We start from the raw sequence: 25,007 nt of genomic DNA, 5'->3' as shown, positions 1-25,007 counted from the left end.
TAATAAATAAATAGTAGCAATAGATCACTGTCATCACATTATGAAGCATTGTAAACTTTTAGTGAAATTTTGCTATCCCACCGGTGTATTGAGGAAAAAGAAAATATAGTGAAAGATAAATTGAAAGGGTTACATCCCATGCAGCAATTTACAATACCATTTCATAGCATTTTGCAAGGTAAGGTCAAGAGCAGCCCTGCGACAGACAGGCAACCTGTCCAGGGTGTATCCCGCCTCTCGCCTGGATCGTTAGCTGGAGATAGGCACCAGCAACCCTCCCGATCCTAAGGGACAAGGGTGTAAGAAAATGGATGGATGGATGGAGGTCAAGAGCAGCACACATTAAAGTGAATGTTGTGAATTTGAGCCAGTAGAGGTCAGTGCAGGCTCACCAACAGATTAGCAGTGCTTCTCTGTGGACCCCAGCAGATGGAGCATCTGCATCATCTCCAACTTCCAGACAATAAGAATTTTTTTTTAATTTTTTTTTTTTATTCTCAGCAGTTCAGTATGTTGAATTTGTTTTGTTGCCAATTATGGTACATAGCATGAAAAGATGTTCTTAATTCCTACCAGTACAAAGAGTTAGTTTCTGCGATTGTTTTAGTAGACAATAGCTGAAACAGTAAGAACAGTATAGCATTCGCCTACACTCTTAAATTCAACCCGAAGTCTGCTGAAAGCCTCAGCTGACTTTAAATAAAACATTTGCACCGTGCATACAGATGTGAGAAAAAAACAAACAAAAAAACACCGTGTCCTATCAAAAAGTCATGTCCTCCTCTGAACTTCAGAGCTCTGTGGAGTTTTCTGATATGAGTCTGGATGTGGGTTAAACACCTGACCTTGGGGTTAATAGTTTGACATCTGAGAAAATCTGGCGGAGTGTGCGCAGACATGTTAACTGACTGAGTCTTCAAGGACTATTGTCGAACATAAAGGATTATGCAATTGTCGCTGACCCATACCTCCCTATTTCGTCATTACAGTCTCTCATTAAAGAGAGACAATCTGTGCACTTCCAGTTTTACTAGAAAACAATAGGTTTTGACATCTCCAATCAGACATGGGCAGATTTAAATCTCTAAATTTTAATCGTATTTTTCAAATCACTACAACATCTATTCTCCCAGAGTGCGTCAGAGGTGACCCGACTACTGGCACTCAACCAAACCTGTCATATGACTGCTCTGCTCACTTCACAGTCACTCTCCCATTATGGCAAGCTTCCCCTGCTAAAATTAGAGGGCCCTCTGCTGATACTTTTTGGAATGTGACTTTCCGGCTTGAATTCTACTGACAATTTAAGATCAAGATAAATTTCACGGTGTTCCTGATATAATTTCTATTTATTTAACAACCAGTTTGCTAAAAAAGACAGAGAAATAAACTGGAAAAAAAAGGTTATGGATTTGACAGTGCCTATATAGTGTTCATAAAAAGGTTTTTTTATAAGTCTAAGAGGTCAAGACTGTGGAAGAAAGCAAACATGACTAACAGATACTATGAAATAAAAATGAGTGCAGCAAGACAGAGAAGTGTACACATTAAAGACAAAAAACTTGCGATTGAAAGGACTAGGAAGATATAAACTGTGTTGCAGCTTTGTCTTATTGTAAGTGTGTGTTTTTTATAAAATGCGATTTATTAGAAATTTAGGCGGTAGATCAACACAAAGTGGTGCACAAAGTTAAACAAAAATAATACACAATTTTCTGGGAGTGGAGAGGATCATAAACAAATATCTGAAGACAGGCAACATGGATTTCTATTCCCCTTTCTAAGTCAATCATTTGTAGAAACAACTGCTGCAAATCATTTGCTTCTCTAAAGAGGGAGACTTTTGTCCATTCCTCTTTGCAACCTCAGTCTCAGTCAGACTGGATGGAGGATCTAAATTTGTATTGCCAGGTGAAGGATGTGAAGAAGTGGAAAGTAACTACATCTTCTCACTGCAACTAAAAAAAGAAAACGAGAAAGACTTCTGGGAGTAGTTGAACTATGGAATACTCTTTGCTTTTATTTGAGTTGTATTATAACTTAGTCATGCTACTCTTACTTGAGTAAAATTTCTGGCTTCTCTACCTACCGGAAGTAACCTCCCTGAATGAAGAACAATGTTTTAACCAAAAATGCACCAGACATATACAGTTAATGACAAAGTCAGTATTCTTATTTATACCACATGGTTTAATATAAGTGTCAATCTGCTAAGCCTGATTTGCCATTTGGAGGATAAGTGATAATACGGTAAACTGTAGATATTGTCACTGAAAGTACCTGACCCTGTTCTAATATACACAGAGTACCTACAGTAAATATTGGGTTCAAATAATAATAAAAAAAATATTTGGAAAAGTATTTTTTTCTGTTCTAATTAAGATTTTATATTTTTTATTTGTGTTAATTTTTTTATTTTCATACTTTAAAATACCAGATTTGGCACACAACCTTATTTTTTTATTTTATTTAAACTATCAAATCAGATTTTAGTTTAGTTATTCAATATAGTAGCCTTTTTATCAAATACTTTTCTTTTCTCTTATTTGCAAACAAACAACAGAAAAGAAACTACTACTTTCTACTTTTTGCTTGAGTAAAAATATTTTGAAGTACAATTTTTATTTACTCAACCAACCTTTGCAGATCTGTACAATGCGATTGTATTAACACAAGTGAGAACATTTTTATGTCCTAGTGAATGTCTGTGACTGTGTCTCTGACGCAGCGCTTAGCGTGTTCCACCGGGGAGGGCCAGAAGGGCGGTGCTGCTGACTCCAACTATATTGGAGCGATCATCAGAGCACATCGCCCCCTCTTCCCTTTGAGTTTCGTCGAGTGTTGACCGCAGAAGTGTTCTGGGCCCGGGAAAGAAAGACATGGCTGGATATTTGAAAGTTCTCAGCTCCCTTTCGAGGTCGGCCGGTGCGGCTCTCTCCAGAAATCCCGCAGTGCTTGCGCCGGCTGCAAATTGCCAGACTTTGCAACAAAGAAACTGTGAGTTGATGGAGATAACGGCGGGGGCGGACGTCCCCAGCATCAAATTTTGTTGTTGAATAAAATAGAGGTTTATAAAGCGATGCGTTTTTGATGTAATTAAAATGAAATGTGGATAGAGAAAGCAATGTCAGGAAGGACGGACGGCGTAATGAGTCAGCCGTCTGAAGCCGCCGGCGCCGCGCTAACCGCAGCCATGCTAGCTTAACGTGTGCGCTGCTACTGTTAGCCAGCTGGGATGCTGTAAATAGCTTTAATGGCGCTCTTAGGTTAAGGCCAACGATGCTCCACAGGCCTGTTTAAATCTCCTGAAACAGGTTGCCGGCTGCGGATTGTTCTGATGACGAGGCGGATGTAAAAGTCGAGAAAGGTGAAGGGCAGGGCAGTAAACCGAAAGCTGTCCTTGTATTTCTCTTTCAAAGTTTGAGAAGCAACTGATGGATCACGTAAAGATTACGCGCTAACCTTGATGAATGACACCTACTTCAGATCCGTCAACAAATCCTGCTTGTATCCCACGCAGCTCATAATCAAAACATTTTAGGTTACTTGCGGGGAAATTTTGCGGACAGTGTTAAAAAAAAAAAAAAAAAAAAAAACCGGCTACAGATGACTCATAAGGATGTTCCTTTTTTAGCTGTCGGTGCGGTAATTCTTTTTGTCGCATTCCTCTGCTCTAGGGGTTAACAGTGGGAAAGTGTTTCAAAACCAATTAAAGAAGGTGCTCAAGCACAAATTGATTAATTCGTACTAGGAGGTTTTGTCATTAGTTTAACTTGTAGAAAAGTTTCCTCAAGGTCAGCTGATGCATACGAGAGTCTGTTACAGGGAGCAATGGCTGCCGCTGCTGCAGCTCAGAGTGTCCTACATGCTGTCTTCTTCTGGGTCACATCCAGGCTGCAGCACAATATCCTCACGCCAACATTTGATAAACTATATTGGGAAGACTGTTTAGATCTTCACCATAAGTATAAAAGTGTGTCATTTTTAGGACCACTGATAGCAAAGAGGCCTACATAAGGGATCCTTATTTATTTATATAGACATTTCTGCTGTGAAAGTCATTTCTAACTTTCACAGCTACACAAGAGATTAATATTTAAAGAGACGCTTCGGCATTAAATTTCTTCTGCTGGATACTACCGTTTGTTCCCCTTGATTTGAAAAACGGATATGTAGGTTTCATCTTTAAAGTATGATACTTTCATTCAACTTCGAACTGTGTAAGTTACAACTTGTAAAGCTGGACTTGCTTAACTTTAAGTTAGAACTTAGCCCTGACATTTAGTAACAGTTTTAAGTAAGGCTTGTGGAAGAAGTAGATGCGCTGTTCTTCTGCAGAATGTCATTTAAATTCTTTAAGACTGACGTTCGAAAGGGCGACTATAACCCGTTTTTGTAAGGCTTGGGTTGTAGAGTGTTGAAGTAATATTAAAGATATGGTAACGGGAATGATTTATGTACAAAATCTGCTAGATATAAGACCTCAACTAGGCAGCAGAGTGGGAGATGTCATGAACTTTTCTTAGAAAAATAATATTTTATTTTAAATCTCAAAACTTAAACTTGGATTTTCGCTAAAACATAAATCTATTAAAAAGCTGAATCAACTGGCAAGAATGCAATAATAATATTTCACACTATTTAAGGTTTTAATAGTGCTAGCGGAAATTAGTCAAAAGAGAACAACGTGGCTCAATAATTGGAAAAAAAATCTATATTTTTAATAGAAACAATACTTATAAATACCAGTAATTACACTTCAGAGGCGTTGAACTACCTGCAAAGTAAATTGTTATAAAAGCACCAAGTATGTTGGAGGTGTAGTATGGAAAAGGCGTTTAAAATGATACCACGATCATGTGTCCAAGTAAAAAGGTCAGGTCTCTCAGCAACATACAATTTACATTTCTAGGATAGTACCATCATCAAAATGAAGGGTAGATCCTCTGTAAACATTCAGCCAAAAATGCTTAATATGTTGACAATGTATGTATTTGTACATTTGAAAAGAATACTATTGTCCTATGCACTATAAAATCACATTCTAAATTTATTAATGACATTTAGAATGGAATTCCAAATTTCATGTCATGGACAGCCTTTTCTTCACCCTTTTATTAGAGAAGTTTGGGCACCACATTAAAATAATTTAAATCAGCTGATTTTTGATGTACTTGAAAACTTTCCCAGACTATTTTTTTATGTAGTTGGATAAAAAAAAATGGTAATCTACAGATGGATAACACCTGGCTTTATCAGACCAAAAGTTTGACAAACTATTAAAAACTATCATATCGTAGCAATATATGATATACTATCATAGTAATGATATATGATACTACATAGTAATGATACTATCATATCAGCACTATGATAGTATCATATCATAGTGAGTATGAACAACAAATTGTCAACTGGCTTTTGAAACTTCAATGCATCATGACAAGTCATGACGAATTATTATTTTAGGGGACAGTTCACATAATGACACATAATACCACGGCGATCTGGCAATGGGAACAGGTATGACCAGATGGTGGTTACTAAAGATGTCTTTAGGCTTTGTTTTTTTTCCCTTTGTTTTAGCTGTGACTGAATCAACAGGCCATTTAAAGTTTGTTGTGTACATACCTGATGGTGGTGACAGATTGCAGCTCAAGAATGTTCAGGGTCAATAAATCAGCTGGTGGAAGAAATCCTTTCGACAACTGAACATTTTTTAAAGAATCCTTATTTCCCACTTTTTAAATTTTCTGAAACCAATATTCACCTGAAAAGTTAAAAACAGTGTTTCTATTGGTGTACGTTTAATAACTGGTTTGCAGGGGTCACAGCTGGACACCCTGGCGCTCCCACCAAGCTTTTAATAGAATGACTTTCAATTGGCATATACATTTTTACAGGTTTTGAAACCTCAACTTTTTAAGATCTCACTGTACCCTGACTCATTCTATTTCTAGTCACAACACACAGTGGCAGATAGCTGAAAGTAGCAGAAACCTTTTCGGTTGGTTTTGCTGGAATGCAAAGATAAGACCCGATGTTCCAATCAGTTGAAATTCAGAGTTCTCACATTTTGGAGTTGCAGTTCTTTTAACAAATCTTAGTTTCACCTTAGTGCTGCACCATTCCCTGCATCTAACCTGTCTGCTGTAAGATGGCTCTCCTAACTATAGGGATTATAACTAAAGGGGTTTAAAGCTCAGTCTTATCTGCGTTGAAAGTTAACCAGAAAAGACAGATGGACAGTCGTGCAAGTTTGAGCTCGTCTTTAAATGCCTGTCCTTAAAGTGTGTGGCACAACTTGAACTTAAGACGCAGCTTTAAACACTCCAGTTTTAAAATTAGTGTTACGTTTCTTGTGTCTCAGGCTAAGACTGCTTAATACTTAAAGCTGGTACTGTAACCTTGGACAGATCATTGGTCGTGCTAACATATTTGTGTTGAAGTACGTTAACTTCAGCACACATAATCTCATAGGTGACATTATTTTAAAAAATTACTTTGAGCTCGAGCCCTCATAAAACCAATTGAATTACTGAAATATTTAAGATTATTTAAGGACGTTTAAGATTCAAAGGCATTTATATATTAGAAATGAATTATGTCATCAATAATAGATTTTTTAAAATATACATATTACTTTATTAAACGTGCTAAAATGCAATATCTCCCACTTTGTGCATTGGTTTAATAAAACTTTAATTATCATTATATATGCATGGTTTTCAATTTATCTGATTTTGTTTTGTGTGCATGTATTTTTGCTGCACACAAGCTCGTGGCTGCAAAGCTGCTTGTACAAATGATGTTGCAGGTGGGCTCACATGACTTTGGTTCAGCGTGTCCTTCAGAGTCGGTAGTTGCATAACCGGCTCAGCTCATTGCTTCCCTCCCCTCGCTCTGCAGGGTGACGGCGTTCTGCTTCTGCAGATTTATGGTTGACTGCTTCGAAAAGTATTCTAGACGGCAGGTTGTGCAGACTTCCCCACAATGCACTGGGGGCAGAAGGTCTGTTCTTTTGAGTAGCTAAAAAGAAAAGGAAGTGTGATGCATATTAAAAAGCATCTTACTATGCCTCTAAGTAATGTTTTTAGTTCTGCTAATATTTTTATCATGAGCTGTATGCTCAATATGGCTAAGTGCAGATTTAGAGTGGCACTTTAAATGCACTTTCAGTTTCAGAAGCAATAAAGATCAAGGCAAGGGATGTTTCTACCTAATGAAAATGGACACTTTGGTCTTATTCTGGCTAATTAAATTCAAGCATGGGGGAGGAAAATAAGATCCGTCTCAAAGTGCCAAAGGTGAAGCTTCAAAGGTCTTTTTTCTTTGTCTAATGCGTGATGCACTCAAAGTCAGTCCCAGTGCCAGAGGGGGGGCCGGGCCGGGCCCACCCATTCAGGTATCCGGCCCCCCAGGATAGACTGCAACAGATACATGTTACCCTTGCATCTCGTACCTGTCCTCCGCACTTTTTAAAAGCAGTATGTAATCTATTGTTGGTATGCCTTAACGTGTTTTTCGTAGCTGATTTTTAAATGCATCGCAAGTGTACACATGATGTCAGTTTTACACCTGTGTGGGTTAGCAACGGGACACCTGTAGCACTCTTGTGTGTGCTAGCATAATGGCGGCTAACTAGCCAGAGCCTGCAAAAAAAGTGTTTGCACATTTTTTCCAAACAGACCGACTTTTACTTGAATAAAAGCGTTGAAGTGCTGTTACTTTTACCTGAGTGAAGATTTTGGCTACTCCCACCTTTACCTATGTACCATCCCTTTCTGGTTATATAATCCTAGGAATAAACTAAATCCTCTTTAATTTTTGTGCTCACTATTGCTTTGTTAAAATAAATCTTCATTGTCACAATACAGTAAAGTCAGGGAGGAGACATTAGACCAGAGGCCAGCAGCAGGGACGATGATGCAGGGTCTTCTCAGGTAAGGAAGGATTACAATTTGCTGAGAAAAAGATATCTGTTGCAGGGAGAAACCAAACAGGTATCAGGACAGGATTTTTACAGATATTTCACAATTATTCTCATGTTAAAAAATGTTTTTTTTCTGTATACCCAGCATAGTCAGCATACTGTTTCTCTTACAGACTGTTAACTTTCTCAGACGTCATTGTCTGATTTAAAGACATGGACTTCAATAGATTTTTGCAAAGAATGTGCAGAAATGATGTTGCACACACTTTGCAGTAATGATGCTAATCTGAGGATTGTTGCTCAGGATTTTCTAGTGACTCGCACTCATTCATGTCAGTGTTTACGTCAGAATTCTTTATTTTGTATTAAACATTATATCTTTTGAAAGGTTACCTGAATAAAAATCTTGTTTACTGCCCCCCCTGAAAATAAGCCATAGCTAAATTCCTTTGGAGCCAAGTCTGCTGAAAGAGATTGGTTTGATAGCCAAACAAATAAATTTGTCGTAGTTTTCTGCTGTGACACGTTTTCTAAAATAACACATTTGCTGAGAAAATCGTCGTTAGTTTCTGTCGTCATGTAACTATCTCTCCCAAGGTTTTTTCTCAGAGAAATGTGCAGACAGAAACCGTGAGACGGAACCCAAACATTACCCAGTTGACTAACCAGCAGAAAACACTAACTATATGTTGAGTTTATGCTGCAGTCGTATGCTTTTCTCCTTTTTCTTGTCTGCGTTAGTCTATTGTGTAAATCGGTGGTCGCAGCTGTTTATCCTATGAGGTTATTTTCAGTGCGCAGTCACCAAGCAGCAGGAGTCGGGTCATGTTTTAAGTTTTGGGCCAAAGCCGAATTGGAACGATGTTTCTTTGACTTGTAATACTTGGTTGGTTTAAAGTTTTACCAAACTCACATTTATCACATATATTTTATTTTATTTATTTATTTTTTTTCATTTGTATTGATTTTGGTGTTTGACCCAAAGAGACTGCTGTTTCTTTAAGAGTTCCACGGGACACCTTGATGTTTATTTTGCAGTAAACTGTGAGGGCTTTAAAGGCGGTGGGGGAGCATTAACTCAGCCGGGAAATCCGAGAGTCACTTGATCCTTTGCACCTCCCCCTGTACTTTAGATTCACCGAAATCGTCCTGCTGGCAGGACTCTCACACACTGAGCTGACGGCGAACAGATACGATTAGAGATATTCTCTCATGCTGGTCCAGGAGGAACATGAACAAGCAAATACAATGGCACAATATCTTAAAAATGTATTTCTGACTTCTGCTTCTTTAATTCCTAAGATGTAGCCTGAAATTGTGTTATCCCGGGAAAATCCTTGAATAAACATGATGGAGATTTTATTTGTTTGTTCATTATGGTCCATTTTGCCTTCATTTGATTCTGGCACTGAAGTAAAACTCCCATTTTCCCGTGATCAACAGATGCCGACAAACGCATCAAAGTGGCCAACCCGGTGGTTGAGATGGACGGAGATGAGATGACCAGGATCATCTGGGAGTTCATCAAAGAGAAGGTGATGAATTAGCATCCAGCTCTGAAGGAGTAAACACACAAATGAGGAGGCGGGATACTCTAGGCTGTGATTGACTGATTGGGGAATAGTTCTGTGGGGGATTATTTATGCATGATGTTGGGGAGGAGGAGAGAACAGATGGCTGTTGGCTCAGGAGTCGAATGTGAGAGAGTTGGCTGGTTGTCATGTTCACCATACCAGTTAAGGTCGTTTTACTCAGGAAAAAATGCAAATAGTCTTCTATACAGTAATACAGTTGGGAGTTTCCAGATGTTTTTTGTGTTAATTGTTTCTATTTTTCCTGCTCTGTAGCTCATCCTCACAAATGTTGACGTAGACCTGAAGTATTACGATCTGGGTCTTCCATACCGCGACCAGACGGATGACCAGGTCACCATCGACTCTGCCCTCGCTACTAAGAAATACAACGTTGCGGTTAAATGTGCCACCATCACACCTGACGAAGCCAGAGTGGAAGGTCTTTCACAAATCTTTGACTCCCAATCTTCCTTGTTTATTTTTTGTTTTACAACCTTTCACGTTATGTTTTCAGTTGTGGGTGATGAATATTAGAACATTCTCTGCAAATTGATCAGCAAAAGTTGGAAGGGAATGGATTCTGTTTAGTTGATTTACCGTACAATACCATCTTTTCGGAATATTTCTCTCACCCATGTTGTTTTTTTTTTTTTTTATGTGCAGAGTTTAGCCTGAAGAAGATGTGGAAAAGTCCCAATGGAACCATCAGGAACATCTTGGGGGGCACCGTGTTCCGTGAGCCAATCATCTGCCAGAACATTCCCAGGCTTGTTCCGGGTTGGACGCAGCCCATCACTATTGGCAGACATGCCTTTGGTGATCAAGTAAGCCTCACTTCTGTTGGGCAGCGCTACACATTTTCAGGGTTTTTGACGTTAAAAGTATGAGATTCTTTATTTAAGATGTGAAAGTGAGGATATGTAATTTGGAAGGAAAAGAAGTTAGTAGTTTTAAGGCTTTGCTCCTTATATAAAATATTAAGTAGTATATTTCTGCAAGACAAAACGATAATCGATCAATTCCCGTCTCTGTAGTTTTACTTTGTTTGGAATCTAGAGATGGACCAATAAACCAGTTTTGTTTGTTTTTTTTTTTTTTTTTTTACAAATTAAATAAACAGTTAACAGACAACAAAGTCGGCCTTTAATCTGCATTTAGTATGGGTAATGTAGTCTAGATTTGACAAATCTCCTTGTGAAACATTTTAAAACAGAACAAATTTACTTTAGTATATATACAAAAAAAACACAGCTGAATTTGAATCATCATGGATTCATTGACATAGCAGAAAAAATCTAGAAATTTTAAAATTGTCAAGCATCTGACGTTTGGAAACGGAAAATGTACGCGAACACTAAAATTTACTACATACAAATTCAGAGTTGCATTATAATTTTCTGTCGTCTTCTACAGTACAGAGCAACAGATTTTGTTGTGGACCAGCCTGGCAAATTTAAGATGGTCTTCTCACCTTCTGATGGAAGTGCAAACAAGGAATGGGAGGTCTATAACTTTCCAGCTGGCGGCTGTGGAATGGGCATGTACAACACGGACGAGGTGAGCAAAGACTATAGAGACGCACAACAAATGATTCAAGATTCTTTGTATTCTTCATTGTCAAAGCAGTGCAGTTTTTTGAGTGATCACTGGTGTTTAAAAAGCTGGCCCTGCCAATACAGATTTTTATTTTACAACTTGACACTATCAGGTGTTTACAGCCACAATACACCATCGATATTCTAATCTTTTTTTATTGATGAACATTAAGGAATACCGATGAGACAATACAAACTTGTTTTAACTGGACATGAGGTAATACTCTGATATAATTGAAATGTTAAGAGCATTACTGTGCAATCTTCTAAATGAACTAAAATTAAAATAAAAAAATCTATTTATTTAGTCCTTTATTTTTCACATTCTAAAATCAAAAGAAAACTTGCAAAGCAGGTCAGGCTGCAGACATGCTTTCAGCCTCTTATCAGAGATGAACTGTGAAGCAGTATTTTGCTTGTACAAAATAACAAGGCTTGAGGTCAAACAAACAAAACAACTCAAACCACAGATAAAGTGTCCTGAATTTTAGGTTTCCTTGTGAGAAAAGCGAACTTAACTGCAGCAGTTTTGGCCAGTCAATCAAAATGATGAAAACTTTGAAAACAAGCAGATTTACTGAGCCTGAGCTCAAACAATTCTGTAAACTTAGTTTCTTACCCTGAAGAACTGTTGCATATCTTTTAATATATTTATTGTGCAACATGCAGCTATTTTTTTTTTATTTCACCTTAAAATAACTACATCTTTGTTCTTCATAAATATAAACGGGTACATTTTGAATACTGAAGTACATTTAGTATCCTTTTAATAGATGTGCAGACTTCTCTTGTGTACGCATACGTCTGAAGTACACAATTACCAGCATGTGATGATCGTGTTTTTTCTCTCAGGATTTGCACCATTTGAATTAGGTTTGTGTAGTTCAGAACGACTACGAATAAACTTAAAAAAAAAGGTGTGTGGTGATTTGTAAAATTTTCTGGACACCGTCGGCAGTCAAAGCGTTCAGCCCGCTTTGCTACTGGTTTGTTTGCCTTCATCAGCTCGGTCTGTTTGTCTTAACAACATAAGAGGTCATTGCACATGACTTTCATCTCAACAAGGGGAAGGTTGTAAACCTTTTACAGCTGATAAAGACCTCCAGCAGGCATGAACTGTTTATTTTTCTCTCTTCACCAGTCCATCACCGGGTTTGCACACAGCTGTTTCCAGTATGCCATTGGCAAGAAGTGGCCACTCTACATGAGCACAAAGAACACCATTCTGAAAGCTTACGACGGCAGGTTTAAAGATATTTTCCAGGACATCTTTGAGAAGTGAGTGTCTTAAGACTTATTTTTAAAGCACTTTTGAAGTCGTTGGATGGAAAACAAATATTTCTTTTTGTGTCCCACAGACATTACAAACCAGAGTTTGACAAGCTGAAGATCTGGTACGAGCACAGGCTTATTGATGACATGGTTGCCCAAGTGCTGAAGTCTTCGGGAGCTTTTGTTTGGGCTTGCAAGAACTATGATGGAGATGTCCAGTCTGATATTCTTGCACAGGGTGAGAAATTTGAAAAGAAAACTTGCCTATTTTTTTGAAAATTCTTCCCCAGTGCAAGAGCTGCTCTAAAGAAGGGTCTCGCTTTGTCTTTCAGGCTTTGGCTCACTGGGACTAATGACATCAGTCCTTGTCTGCCCTGATGGAAAGACCATTGAGGCCGAGGCAGCTCACGGCACGGTGACCAGACACTATCGCGAGCACCAGAAGGTTTGCAGCCATCAGTCTTTGTCAATCAGCCGCTCTGTATTGGGAAAACATTTCCACTGAGATGTGTGGGGAATGGAGCAGCAGAACTGCCTTATCTGCTTTTACACTGTGGCTCTCTACTGCCATCATGTGGTGAAAATAAAATGCAACATGTATTCCCTCCTAAATAAATGAGTGCATCTCGGTAAATTGGAAAATTATCACAAAAAAAAGTATTGATTCAAAAAGAGAAACTTTTATAGATGGAGAGTAATATATTTCAAGCGTTTATTTCAGTTTATCTTGATAGATGTGGCTTATCGGTGCTAAAACCCCAGAATTCAGTTTCACAGAAAATTATATTACGCACAACCACGCAAAACTTTTTAATACAGAAATATCAGGCTACAGCAAAATATGTCAATGTAATGTATATTGTACACATTCCGTTCTTGCTCAGGCCTCATTTTGTATGAACTACTACATCAACCTGTCAAGGCTGTAGATAACACTCTTGGTTCTGCACATTTTTGTTGCTACACCATTTCCTTTGACTCAGTTTTCCATGAATAGGGTTATACAGCAATCTGATGTTCAGCAGTGACCTTCTGTAGCATATCCTGACTGTTAAGTTGACTATTTTTCCAATGGTCATGTAAGCTGTAACTTAGCCTCTTTTTTTTTATTGGTCTTATTTTATGTTCTACTTCTCAGAGAAACATAATTTTGAGTGATAACCTTTAAAAATAAAAAGAAACAAACACTTTGATTGCATTTCTCTGTGCATTATGTATTTATGTAGTATGAGTTTTTGATTTGAAGAACTATGGAGTTAAATTCTGATCTTTTGAGATATAAAGTGGCTGATTTCCACGTGATTATTTTGTCATCAGGGGAGGCCGACCAGCACCAACCCCATCGCCAGCATTTTTGCCTGGACAAGAGGCCTGGAGCATCGAGGAAAACTCGACGGCAACCCTGACCTCATAAAGTGAGAGCTGTAATATGTCTGGAAACTACCTAACCTTAAGGTGAAATTGAGATTTTACAAATGTGTGTGTGCGTTTTTTTTAATATTATTATTATTATTATTCCCTATAGGTTTTCTCAGACTCTGGAGAGAGTGTGTGTTGAGACTGTTGAGAGCGGCATCATGACCAAGGACCTCGCGGGCTGCATCCACGGCCTCTCCAAGTAAGTTTTAATTAACATTTATATCCAATTTTGCTGTGGGGGGAAAACGGGACCAACTCATGTCTCTAAACTTTAACCTGTCCTTTTTTTTGTTTTGTTTTGTTTTTCTTGTTCTTGCTGGTCATGTAAAAACTATTTTATGAATCTTTTAACTGTTGTTGGGTTTGCATAGCGTAATAATTTACAGAGAAGCTGATGGTTATTTACTCAGGAAACAACCTGCATCCTGAGACTGAAACATTTACCAGTAACTTCTCAGAAAAGTAAGGCAGGTTTAAGATTAGTCTAGTAGAAGCAGCATGAACAACGATGATCTTTTTGAGGCTGGAGTTGTTATAAACTCGCTCTTTCCTGGAGTTATTCAGCCTCAAGCTCCATCTATCGATCGATTCATGGATCAAACACCTGTTGTGAATTTAGTTGTCAAGCTCCTACATTGAACAGCAAGTTATGCAAAAAGTACTGAAACATCAAAGAGTTGGGCATGTCAATTAAAAAATTTAGAGAAGGTCATATTAGGTCCACCCGTAAACTTAATAAGTTGCAGAGAATTTCAGGTTCATCTTAAAATTTCTCCCGGAAGCTGAATATCCTCAACTTTTTGTGATTAGAAATGATTCATGATTGGAAATTTTACACCCAGAGGTAACTGAAAACGTGAGGAGAAATGTAAACTTTTGTTTGCGGTTATTATATTCCAGAGCTACTCTGAAGAATTAAAAGGCCATAGTTTAACATCTGTGGATACAAAGTTTCTGCTTGCTCTGGACAGACATCTGTAGTAGGCACAGACTTTTCTTTACTGCTAACCAGCTCATTCGTGGTCTGTAGCTAAACAGAAATGGAAAAAAAGTGAAGATAAAACAATAAGCACAGTTATATTTTGCTTTATGACGAGGTTATGTAAAGGTTTGTGGCACCGGCCACAAATTGATGTGGCATCAATTTTGGCTTTGAGGATTTTTGATCCTTCGTCTAATTAGGTTAAATCTGAGTTGTCTTGTTTTCAGTGTATTATTTTGTAAGACACTCCTCTACCAGTGGAAAGCCACTGAAAGCTCCGTCCACCCAAATCATGATCCTGTTCCCAGCTACGTGGTGATGTGTTCTTTTCATAAAATGAGTGAAATGAGTTGACACAGGACTTGTATGGAAAGTTTTTATGGCAATCTTTAAAAGATTGTTTTGCTATGTCTATTGTTTTAAGTGTAAGGCATGAAAGTAGAGTCATGTATTCACTAAAACCGAAAGAAAAGCTGGATAGATGTTTTCACACTCGCAGGCCCAGATAATAATTATTTAAATAAAAAGACTTTGATTGCTAAAACTGACTGCCAAGGGGTTATAAATTCTAAAAAGCAAATATTCATTTAAGGAGAAGATGGAAGTTAAATTTTTTTTTTCGGTATGTTGATATCTAATATTTTTATGGCAGTCATTAGAATATCTTTTTGTGATAAAGAAATACTGTTGGAGAACAAAATGAAAGGGACTCCAGAGTGTTCAGTATTTTCTAGTATTAGATACGTATGGAAAAAAGATTTGTATTTCTATGCTTTATTTCCTATTACATTGTTTTAAAGATCTATCCATCCCCCAACAATCCATCCATCTATTCTTCAATCCATCTGTTCATCTAGCCATCCAGTCATCCATCCATCTGTTCATTATCCTTCTGCCCATCATCCAACTGTCCATCCATCCATTCACGTGTCGACCCATCTGTCTGTCCCTTTTTCCTTTCGTTCAGGCTGGGGTTTTTGTATGTTACATATTTGAAACCTGACTGTTGAACCTGCCATAAAATCGTACTGAACTTCTATATTTATACTTGAAAACAGGACAGAGATCTCTTAGAGAGATCTTTTTTATTCCACCACCAAAAAACGGCGGTGGAATAAAAAATTTTGGGTTCAACAAAATTGGAAAGCTTCTAATAATGAACGTATAAGCAGTAAATGTTACCTCTTAATATTTTTTTATGGTAAAATGAAACAATGAATTCTTCACAGGAGCCCATACTTACTGAGCTGTTTCGGTCTGCAGTACTGAATGTTTACAGTGAAATACTCTGAGGTACTAGCAGTTTATTGGACAGGCATTTCTTTAAAAATAAAATGCACAAAAAGCACAAAAACATTAAAAAAAAAATCTCAACATGTTGTCTTGCCGTATTTTATATTCCTTTTTTTCCTGACAAAATGATTTCAAGTTGACCCACAGCTGTGTCCAACTTATTTTAGATTAAATACATTTCTATCCTTTTACACTTTCATTTATATTTCAAACTTCAGATGAGATGATTATAAACTTAACATTTCAAACTTCCTTTAGCCATTTATATTAGCAGTTTGTGGTTAGCATTACTGAATCAGTCTCTGTTTGTATTCCCTGCAGAAGCAGCGTTACATTGAACGGGAGATTGTCAAGAGTCTGTTAACATTTTCTAATCCAACCTCTTCCTTTGTAAACCGTTTTAAACTCTTCAAAAAGATAAATGGAGAAAAATCGCTGCAATACATTAAGTTCCCAGCTCTCTTCCGAGGTCCAAATGCCTTTTGTGGCACTCTGCACGAGTAGCCGACATATATCTCTAGAAAATATTTTTCTTTCTAGAAGCTTCCTGCTCATTTTGTGGTGCTGCTAACTTTATTTTGAAACGCATCACTGATAAAATGGCCAGCCATGAGTCTTTCTGATCACTAACAACATCTACAAAGAAGTGCTCTCACCCAAACCTGGTAGTGCTTACGCATGGCATGTTCACTGATCAGACATAATATTGGACTTTCACTTTCAAATTTTTACTGATCAACGATCAAGACTTAAATAATTTCTTAGGGTGGTTCTTTCATAAATCTTATCAGTTAAGATCCATAACTGAGATTATATGATATTAGAAAACTAACAAGAGCAAAAGTTACACTTAACCTTTCCTTATTTGAAAACGAGTAGGGGGATGTGAATACTTATGAATTCCTATCTGTGTTTAATCAGTCATATATATATATATGATATGCACTAAATACAAGTTTTTCATTTTAGTTTATGAAAACGTGAATCCATGCACAGATTTAAGCATATTTTAATATGATTTTGTACAATTAATGTAGATGTTGGATCTTGTCAGTTGATTTTTTCCCCCCTTCCTTTTTGCTTAATTTTCAGTGTGAAGCTGAATGAGCACTATGTGAATACTACAGACTTCCTCGACGCCATCAAGAAAAATCTGGATAAAGCCCTGGGCAAGTGAAAGACTTGAAAACGGGCAATAAGAACCAGGATGTGGCAATGTCACTCTTATGTTTTTGTACCTCATTTTTAACTTGAAAGGTCAACAAATCCACTCGCGTTTCACCCGAAGGAGCATACACTGTAGGATTTACTAGTTATTATAGGAAATTAAACGACTGAGTCGTCCTTCCATCTGATGGCCCCATAAACACCTGACCCATTATGTGCAAGTTTTATTTTTGTAATGTGTACTGTATTCCGTGCTGTGTTATGCCTTGAGCAAGAACGAAGACTGACGGACATGCTTGCCAATAAATCTTGTTTGACCGATGTTTAGCTTTTTTGTGTGGGCGTTTTTAATTAAAAACTCAGCAAAAATATGGTAAATAAATTTATTATTTGACAATTCTGCCTGGTGCACAACATTGTTCATACAACTCTATTCATATCATCTTCACACTAGAGTTTAATACAGAAAGCCTTTCAGGATGAGCGTCTTCCCATTTTCATATCCTTGCTAAAATATTGACGCAGTGAACATCAAAGCTAAAAAAAATAAAATAAAATAAAAAACTCACAAAAATGAGCAATTATTTTTTTATGCACTATATCAACATTTTGATCGGGAAAACTTGTTTGCAGGTTGCAAGTGTGAAAAAGCTGAGCAGTGGAAAACTGAATATATTGAGCATTTCTGCATCATTTTCCGCAAGGTCCACGGCCCTGTCGCATGTACGGAGGCTGTCGTTCATCACTTGAGAGCAGTACGCAGCATGATGGATGGTGTGCTCTCGCAGACACACTGGGGCACTTAATATTTCTGTCCAAGTTTTTTTTTTTTTTTTTTTTTTGGGACAATTCAGTTTGAGATTCACCAATTTAAAACGAGAAAAGTAAAAGTATGGATGTGGATTGCATTTTTTTTTTTTTTTTTTTTAAATACATTTTGCAGTGTTGCCTTCAGAAACTTAGATTTTAGGGTGGGGAGGGGAAAAGTAAGGTTTGCTGAAACCTGCACTGATCTCTGTGGTAATCTTTTGAAGAGATCTACAGAAGGGTAGGAGGATAAACCTGGATGTAATTTCATGAAGTCTGGGGAATTCAATGTCCCAGTTCAACACAACAGCTAGGTAAAAAAAAAAAAAACTCACCCATAGCTGCAAGATTTGTCAAATTCTTTGGTAAAGGGGTGCAAGCATTAAAAAAGGACATTTGAATTTGCTTTATAACATTCCACAGAAACAGTTACATTCATAGACTAGAGATCAATACACGAGGATGGTTGTTAATGCAAAATGTAAAAAGTAGACACAGTGGTCCTCTAGTGCGATGCACCAGCCAACATACAGCAGGACTGATACGCCGTACAATAAAATGCAGTAAAGCACAGAACTTTTTTTTTTCTTAGTTTTAAATTTCTTTTATCACAGTATAAATCAAAGAGAATCATTAACCTTTTGATAAGCTTTGGTAGGTGAAAGAGCACCTGTTCCTTTCCCTCACAGCTCACACTTGTGAAACCCCAGCACATGGATTGTCTAACTGCAATGTAACATGCATTTCCTCTTGCTAAAAATGTGCTTTATTTTAGGGCTCAGGTTATGATCTTGTTGATCTTGTAGCATTTTTCACTTAAATACTTCTATGCTGCTTTTTTCCTATAACCTTTAATCTTTTTTTTTCACATTTTGCAGATTTTGAGTGATTCCAGTGCATATTAATGTGCAGTTTGCTGGGCTTCCTCATATTCCCAAAAGGATTGTTGAGATTTTTTAAAGTTAGGTTTGTTCACATTATCTGCAATGGTTTCCCTACCTGTAGCACATAGGTCTCATCTATATTGCAATGACTTTGTAGTAAAGTAAAGAAAACCTCAGTGGGATTGTAGACTAACTTTTTTTAACTACCGGTAATTGCAGTACTTTAATACAACTTTAACTGAAGATAACTTCATCCAAGGGGGTACAGCACTATTTTAGAAGATATCAACTTTCTCAGGGTGCTTGTTGTTAAGTTTGTCTTTGTTTTCTCAGTTGAGTGACACGTGTTCTGCTACAGTAAGTTACTTTGATTCTGTGTCACCCACCTGATCCGCCTCATGGGCATCGAAAAACTGCCTGCATCCTGTGCACATTAACATTACTGGCTTTAACAACAGTCTCTTGTAATAGTGTAGATGTTTAACATACTGGTATATACATCTGTACCTCAGTGGACAGATTTTTAGTTTTAAAGTTGCTAAGAATCATCTGAAATACTCAATTAGGTCATAAGTTGCCAGCTATTAGTTCTCAATTGCTCTGATAGTTTCCTTATTCTTCTACAAACTCAGTGATACAACATTTAAATTACAGGTAATGAAACTATTGCTGATAATTTCAAAGAACCTCAATTTAAAAAATCACAAGCTATCCCTTTAGGGAGGAACTTAATCATTTTGCCTTTAATAGCAGTTAAACAAAATGAACAAACCTAAGTTAAATGAGTTCACGCACATGTTCAGTTTGGGATACTTGGTACTATCCCTGATGCACTAAAGCGCCCTGCACCCTTCCCATAGTTGCTGTAGTACTCCATTTGAGATAGTTTGGCCACATCGGGTGTGTTGTTGTTGTTGGCGCGGTTCTCTCGCTCACTGAATTCAAAGCTCTCCTCTTCATACTCCTCTTGGCCTTCTGTCTCCTGGGGGGGTTCTGACAAAGGAAGGGGAATGCTGCGTTCAATAACAGACGTGATTGCACACATGCATAGATCTCTTCCTAAAGGCACATGACCACATTGAGGACATCCAGCAGATTGCCCGTCCTCTGCATCAGTCTTTACTGATAGAGACCGGCATGTCTAATCCAGGCACTGCTATATTTACTAAACAGATGCGGACAGAGTGACAGAAACATCAAAATGTTCGGCCACTATGTTACTGTACTTGCTGAGTCAAAGTCCATTAGGGACAGACTGAGTGACAATTGTGTGACGTCAAGCCCTCGGAGCAGTCCCACTTGGAGACGTGCCGTTGGTAAACCCTATTAACATATTCACCAACTTCATTTGCTCCAAAGAGGTCTAATTAGGACAAGAGCAAAAGCCACTCACCATGTCCATCTATTGTGGTGTCCATAATGCCGTGCTTAACTTTCATGTGTCGACTCAGGTTGCCCTTCAGGTTGAACTTGCTGGTGCAGTAAGGGCACTTGAAGGGCTTGCTGCCAGCGTGGAGGTGCATGTGCCCAAGCAGATTGTACATTCTGTTGAATGACTTCCCACAGACCTGGGGGGAGGAGGGTGAAGAATCAGTAACCTTCATCAGTTTGGTTCAACATGATATTTATACTCCCTTGGTATACCAACCTTGCATTTGAAGGGTTTCACAGGAAGGTGGACGATCATGTGCGTTTTGAGGGTTTGCTTCTGGACAAAGGTCTTGAAACAGATGTGGCACTGGAAGGGTCTCACACTGGCATGGATCAGCATGTGTCTCTTCAGGTTGGCTGACAGAGTGAACTCTCTGGCACACACGTCACACTTGAATTCTTTCATGCCCTGGAAGGAAACACAAAGTGGTCAAGTCTAAATCAGAAGAAATTATCTAAATATGTGAGGGTTCTAAAAATTCTTGTCAATGCTTGTCATGAACAAAATATATCTGCCGTTAAAAATAAAGAATACATCACATATACTACAAGAAAGACTGTGTGAATCATCAAACAGGAAGAGAAGAAGCTTTGCAAATGAAACAAAACACATGTTGGGGGTGGGGTTGAGAACACAAAAACTCAAAGCCTTTGAAGACTATGCTTACAAAGCAACTGGTTTTAGAGAGTAGCCTGTGATATAAGAATGGCAGTTGACTCAATTTTACATCTATGTCAATGCATCAAACACTGACAGGAAAAAGCTAAACACTTTCATCCAAAATATGTTTTAGTGTTTGTGATCTTGTTTCAACTAAGGATTTAGTGACATAAAGTTACTAGCCAATTAACTGGTAGAAAAAAGCAACGTTCAGTACCTTGTGGGTGAGGGCATGCTGTCGAAGGTGGTGGATCTGCACAAACTCCATCCCACATTCTGGACAAACATAGGGTCGAACGTTCTGATGCTTCATCAAGTGGTTCTGCAGCTGGCTCCGGTACGCGAAAGATTTGTTGCATTCAGTGCACTGGTACGTAGTCGGACCCTGATGGCTGGTTAAGTGACGTTTCAGGTGGGCGTAGGTTGGAAATTCAAGCCCACATTGGGTACAGACATGGCACTGACCGTTTTCGTGTTTGTTCTCATGGGTTCTCAGCTCACTGGGGTAGGCAAACCCACGGCCGCAGAAACGGCAGCTGTAAGGCTTAACATCTGTGTGCTGCAGCATGTGCCTCTTCAGGTGACTAGTCTGTGTGAATGCTTTTTCACACACTGTGCATTTGTGGGGTCGGGTCCCCTGATGAGTGAGCAGGTGAGTCTGAAGGTGGCTCGGTTGCTTGAAAAGCTTCCCGCAGTGCAGACACTCATGAGGCTTAATTCCATTATGACCCAGGATATGAGTGACAAGGTTATATTTAGACGTGTAGGACTTCTCACACATACGACATTTCCAGCGTTTCAGGCCCTCTCCCACATCAACACAGTAAGACTCGTCAATCTGTACATTTATGTCCAGTCTGTCAATCTGCATTCGTCTGGCGAGCCCCTCTGGGTCTGACCACAGCATGGCCTGTGCCTGGCCATTCTCCTCATATTCTCCTTGCATCGGCATGTCAGCAGACTCGTAGGCCACCTCATTGGAATCATAATAACGATTCTCCAGAGGACTGCTATTCTCTCCAGTTGTCTTTAGGTTCAGTGCCTCTTCCTCTTCTTCCGCTACTACTAACTCTTCTTCCTTCCTCTCTTTCTCCCTAACAGAACTGTCTTCATGTTCCAGTTCTGTCTGTTCGTCTGTCTGTGGGATGGACGTATCTCTCACACATGACGAACAGTTTCCACAGGTCTGTTCCTCTTTCAAGGAGGCATGATGGGTGATTGAATCCTCTAACTTGCTGGATGAGTGTCTGTTGTTCACGTGAATGCAGGAAGGAGGGGCGTCAAAATCAAGTCTTTCACCTTTAACCTGAGCCTGTGGAGCAACATCTTTGTGCTGGGGAGGTTCCATCTCCCCATTGCTCCTCGGCCTCTTGGTTCTCCCACGGGGACCAGGGCGTCTTCTCTCGCTGCAGTGCGGCTGGGGCTCCTGCTCACCAGCAGGCTCGGGCAGGTAGTCCCCGTTTGCACCTATCAGCTGGTCAGCATACTCATACTCCGCTGCCTCAGGAGGAGGAGGAGGAGGACACTCTTTTGGCTCCCCTGTGTAAAAGCCATTTGGGGCAATGGTAGCCCCAAATATTTCATTCTGGGAGATGAGTCCAAGAACAGCAGCTTGAGCAAGTGATAACACCACCACAGGCTCTGTTTGTGTGCCCACATCCATGTGGGCTTCAGTCATCTTTGGAAAAGTTCGCACCAAACAGCTACTTTCTTCCTCCTGCAAACACACACACACACACACACACACACACACACATGGTATAAAGCATAATGGAACTTGGACTGATAAAACAGTGTTAAAGTACTACTTAATATTTTATTAGAACAAAATATACCCTCATATTTCAAGCTCATAAAGCTGTAACCGAATGCTAAAATGATTTCAGCTTGCATGTATTAAGATCTTATTTTTCACAATAAGAAAGCTGCGTTCAGACGCCGCCTTTGTGTCTTCGGTTGGAATCCAAAGAACATTAGATCGAGGAGATAAGGTAGATCTGTGTTCGCGCTCAGCTTCCTTCCTTGACAGGCTTTAGAATAATAAAGAACACAACAAGGGATGCAGGTCCTGGTCAGGAAGCCGACTTCCGTGGACTGTCCTCGGCACTTCCTGTGGGGTCCTGGGACGGCCTGGCTTGACCAAAGTCGGCCCATCACTGGAGCAAACCGTCTCATTGATTCTCTGAGCAATGTGGCCAACTTCATAATGCCTTCAAACTTGAACCTCTTTAACAAGATGATATATGCTGGCAGGCGGTCTCATAAGTTCAAAGCTCCGACATTCGACTGGGCTTTGAACTTGCTCTATATTCCAGACCAATGCAGAAAACTCAATTGTATAATCTTTAAGTGTTTCAGACCCTTATGCTCACATTTTGAAGAAACTGGCTCTCTGTTGTATATGAAGACATTATTTAAATTAAATATCAGCATGGATCAGGCTGGCTGAAACATTACTCTGAGAAGTTCTGACCCTGTGGTTTATTTTCAGGTAGCACTCCGCAGCTTTCAATGTGCCATGTAAGAAAAAGCTGCTTCCTTTTCCTGACACAATGCTGAGAGAAAAGAAAAGAGTAGACAGAGAAAAGGCAGAAAGAAAGAAAGAAAGAGGAGATAAAGAACAGGAATAAAGGTGTGTGTGTGTGCGCGTGGGTGCGTGTGTGTGCATGGGTGAGGGGAGTAGACCTGGATGCCCTGATAACCATGTCATTTATAATTACTGCTTTTAAAGTAGTCAGACAGAGACAGACTGTGTGTTTGTGAGGAAAGAAAAGGAAAGAGACTGGGTGTGTATTTGAAAGCGTGTGTGAGTGAGAGAGAAAGAGAAAAGAGGGAGGGAGGTATGAAGAGAAGGAGAAAGAGCTGTGGGCGGGGGAGGAGTGGAGGGAGGGAGACAGAGAGAGAAATGAGATGGAGGGGCTGAAAGATAAAGAAAAGAGGGGAGGGGAGGGAGGGAAGGGGAATGAGAGATTGAGTGAGCGTGTGAGAGGAGTGAAGAGAGAAAGGAAAAGGAGAAGGGGGGTGTGAGTGTATGGAGGGGGGGTGAGGGGGGCAGCCGAAGAGAGACAGAAAGACAGAGTGAGTAAGAGAGAAAGAGGTGAAGGAGGAAGGGAGGGAGGGCTGTAGAGAGAAGAAAAAGCACAGCAAAATGAAAGGCTGACAAAATGAAAGAGAGGAAGACAAATGACAAGTAGACAGGGAAGGTAGGGTAATTATTGCGAGAGTGGCGCACTTTCACATTTAAAGTTGCCAGACTGAAAGACACCTAAAGACAAACAATTAGAATGGAAACAGAAAGCGGCTCTTTCAGAAAACACGTCCATACGCCGCAGCACTCATGCCACACGTGAAAAGTACATTCCCTCTTCCTTCCTATAACTCCTGAGAGCACGGACAGGACTATGGTAAACACCTCATTGACAAAGTGCTAAAAACAAGTCCCCAACAACCCCCAACCCCCTTCTCTAACACAACCCTTACATCTCCCCCAGTGTATTCGGGTCCCAGACTCACCACATTGCTCCTGGAGTGATGTTTGAGGTGTTTCAGGGATCTCATCCTTCAGGAGAAATGAGTGGAGTAAAAAAATCCACCTCCTATTTATATCTGCGGGAGAGTGGGGCGGTCCCACAGCTCATCCTCCTCCTACTGTTGCTGTTATCAGAACTGACTGTGCCTGCCCCCCTTCGCACCCCACCACCCTCCAACAGCCCTCACCCCAACACACACACAAACACACACACGCACAGCATCACCCCATTTCTTTCTCTTCCTCCCACCCTCTCCTTCCCATCTCACTTTTCTCTTCTTTTCTCTCATAAACACACACACACACATCTTATCTCCCTTTCTCACTACAATTCAACATGACCCTTCAACACACATTTCTCTTCAGCTACTACTATCTTGTCTTGATCATACTTGATACTTTGCATTTTCCTCTTTTTAACAGTAGTGCACACTAAGACATACACAAATAAATATATATA

General features: G+C 39.3%; 2 protein-coding genes across 2 annotated transcripts; one reads left to right on the top strand and one right to left on the bottom strand.

Moving 5' to 3' along the window:
- Positions 1-2,734: 2,734 nt before the first annotated feature.
- On the top strand, positions 2,735-17,562 carry idh2 (isocitrate dehydrogenase (NADP(+)) 2). The gene is made up of 11 exons (XM_008412336.1): positions 2,735-2,997; positions 9,377-9,468; positions 9,781-9,946; positions 10,171-10,331; positions 10,921-11,064; positions 12,244-12,380; positions 12,461-12,612; positions 12,707-12,819; positions 13,692-13,789; positions 13,900-13,992; positions 17,161-17,562. The coding sequence occupies exons 1-11, from the start codon at positions 2,880-2,882 to the stop codon at positions 17,243-17,245; spliced, it is 1,359 nt and encodes a 452-aa protein (XP_008410558.1). The 5' UTR covers positions 2,735-2,879; the 3' UTR covers positions 17,246-17,562.
- A 493-nt stretch (positions 17,563-18,055) lies between these two features.
- znf710a (zinc finger protein 710a) lies at positions 18,056-24,636 on the bottom strand. Its single transcript, XM_008412337.2, has 5 exons — positions 24,532-24,636; positions 21,236-22,735; positions 20,575-20,766; positions 20,320-20,494; positions 18,056-19,919 (listed from the first exon to the last, which is right to left on the bottom strand). The coding sequence occupies exons 1-5, from the start codon at positions 24,574-24,576 to the stop codon at positions 19,726-19,728; spliced, it is 2,106 nt and encodes a 701-aa protein (XP_008410559.1). The 5' UTR covers positions 24,577-24,636; the 3' UTR covers positions 18,056-19,725.
- Between the last annotated feature and the right edge of the window lie 371 nt (positions 24,637-25,007).

This window comes from Poecilia reticulata, linkage group LG6 (assembly GCF_000633615.1).
Source record: "Poecilia reticulata strain Guanapo linkage group LG6, Guppy_female_1.0+MT, whole genome shotgun sequence".
NCBI lineage: Eukaryota > Metazoa > Chordata > Actinopteri > Cyprinodontiformes > Poeciliidae > Poecilia > Poecilia reticulata.
Note: the sequence above shows the minus strand (reverse complement) of the source record. Positions and strands in the feature narration are given on the sequence as shown.

Coding starts and splice junctions, on each gene's coding strand:
- znf710a (XM_008412337.2), bottom strand. CDS start 24,576: ATGAGATCCCTGAAACACCTCAAACATCACTCCAGGAGCAATGTG. Junction 20,767..21,235: donor AGCATGCCCTCACCCACAAG/GTACTGAACGTT, acceptor GTTTCCTTCCAG/GGCATGAAAGAATTCAAGTG. Junction 19,920..20,319: donor CACCACAATAGATGGACATG/GTGAGTGGCTTT, acceptor TTCCTTTGTCAG/AACCCCCCCAGGAGACAGAA.
- idh2 (XM_008412336.1), top strand. CDS start 2,880: ATGGCTGGATATTTGAAAGTTCTCAGCTCCCTTTCGAGGTCGGCCGGT. Junction 13,790..13,899: donor GGCAACCCTGACCTCATAAA/GTGAGAGCTGTA, acceptor TATTCCCTATAG/GTTTTCTCAGACTCTGGAGA. Junction 13,993..17,160: donor TGCATCCACGGCCTCTCCAA/GTAAGTTTTAAT, acceptor CTTAATTTTCAG/TGTGAAGCTGAATGAGCACT.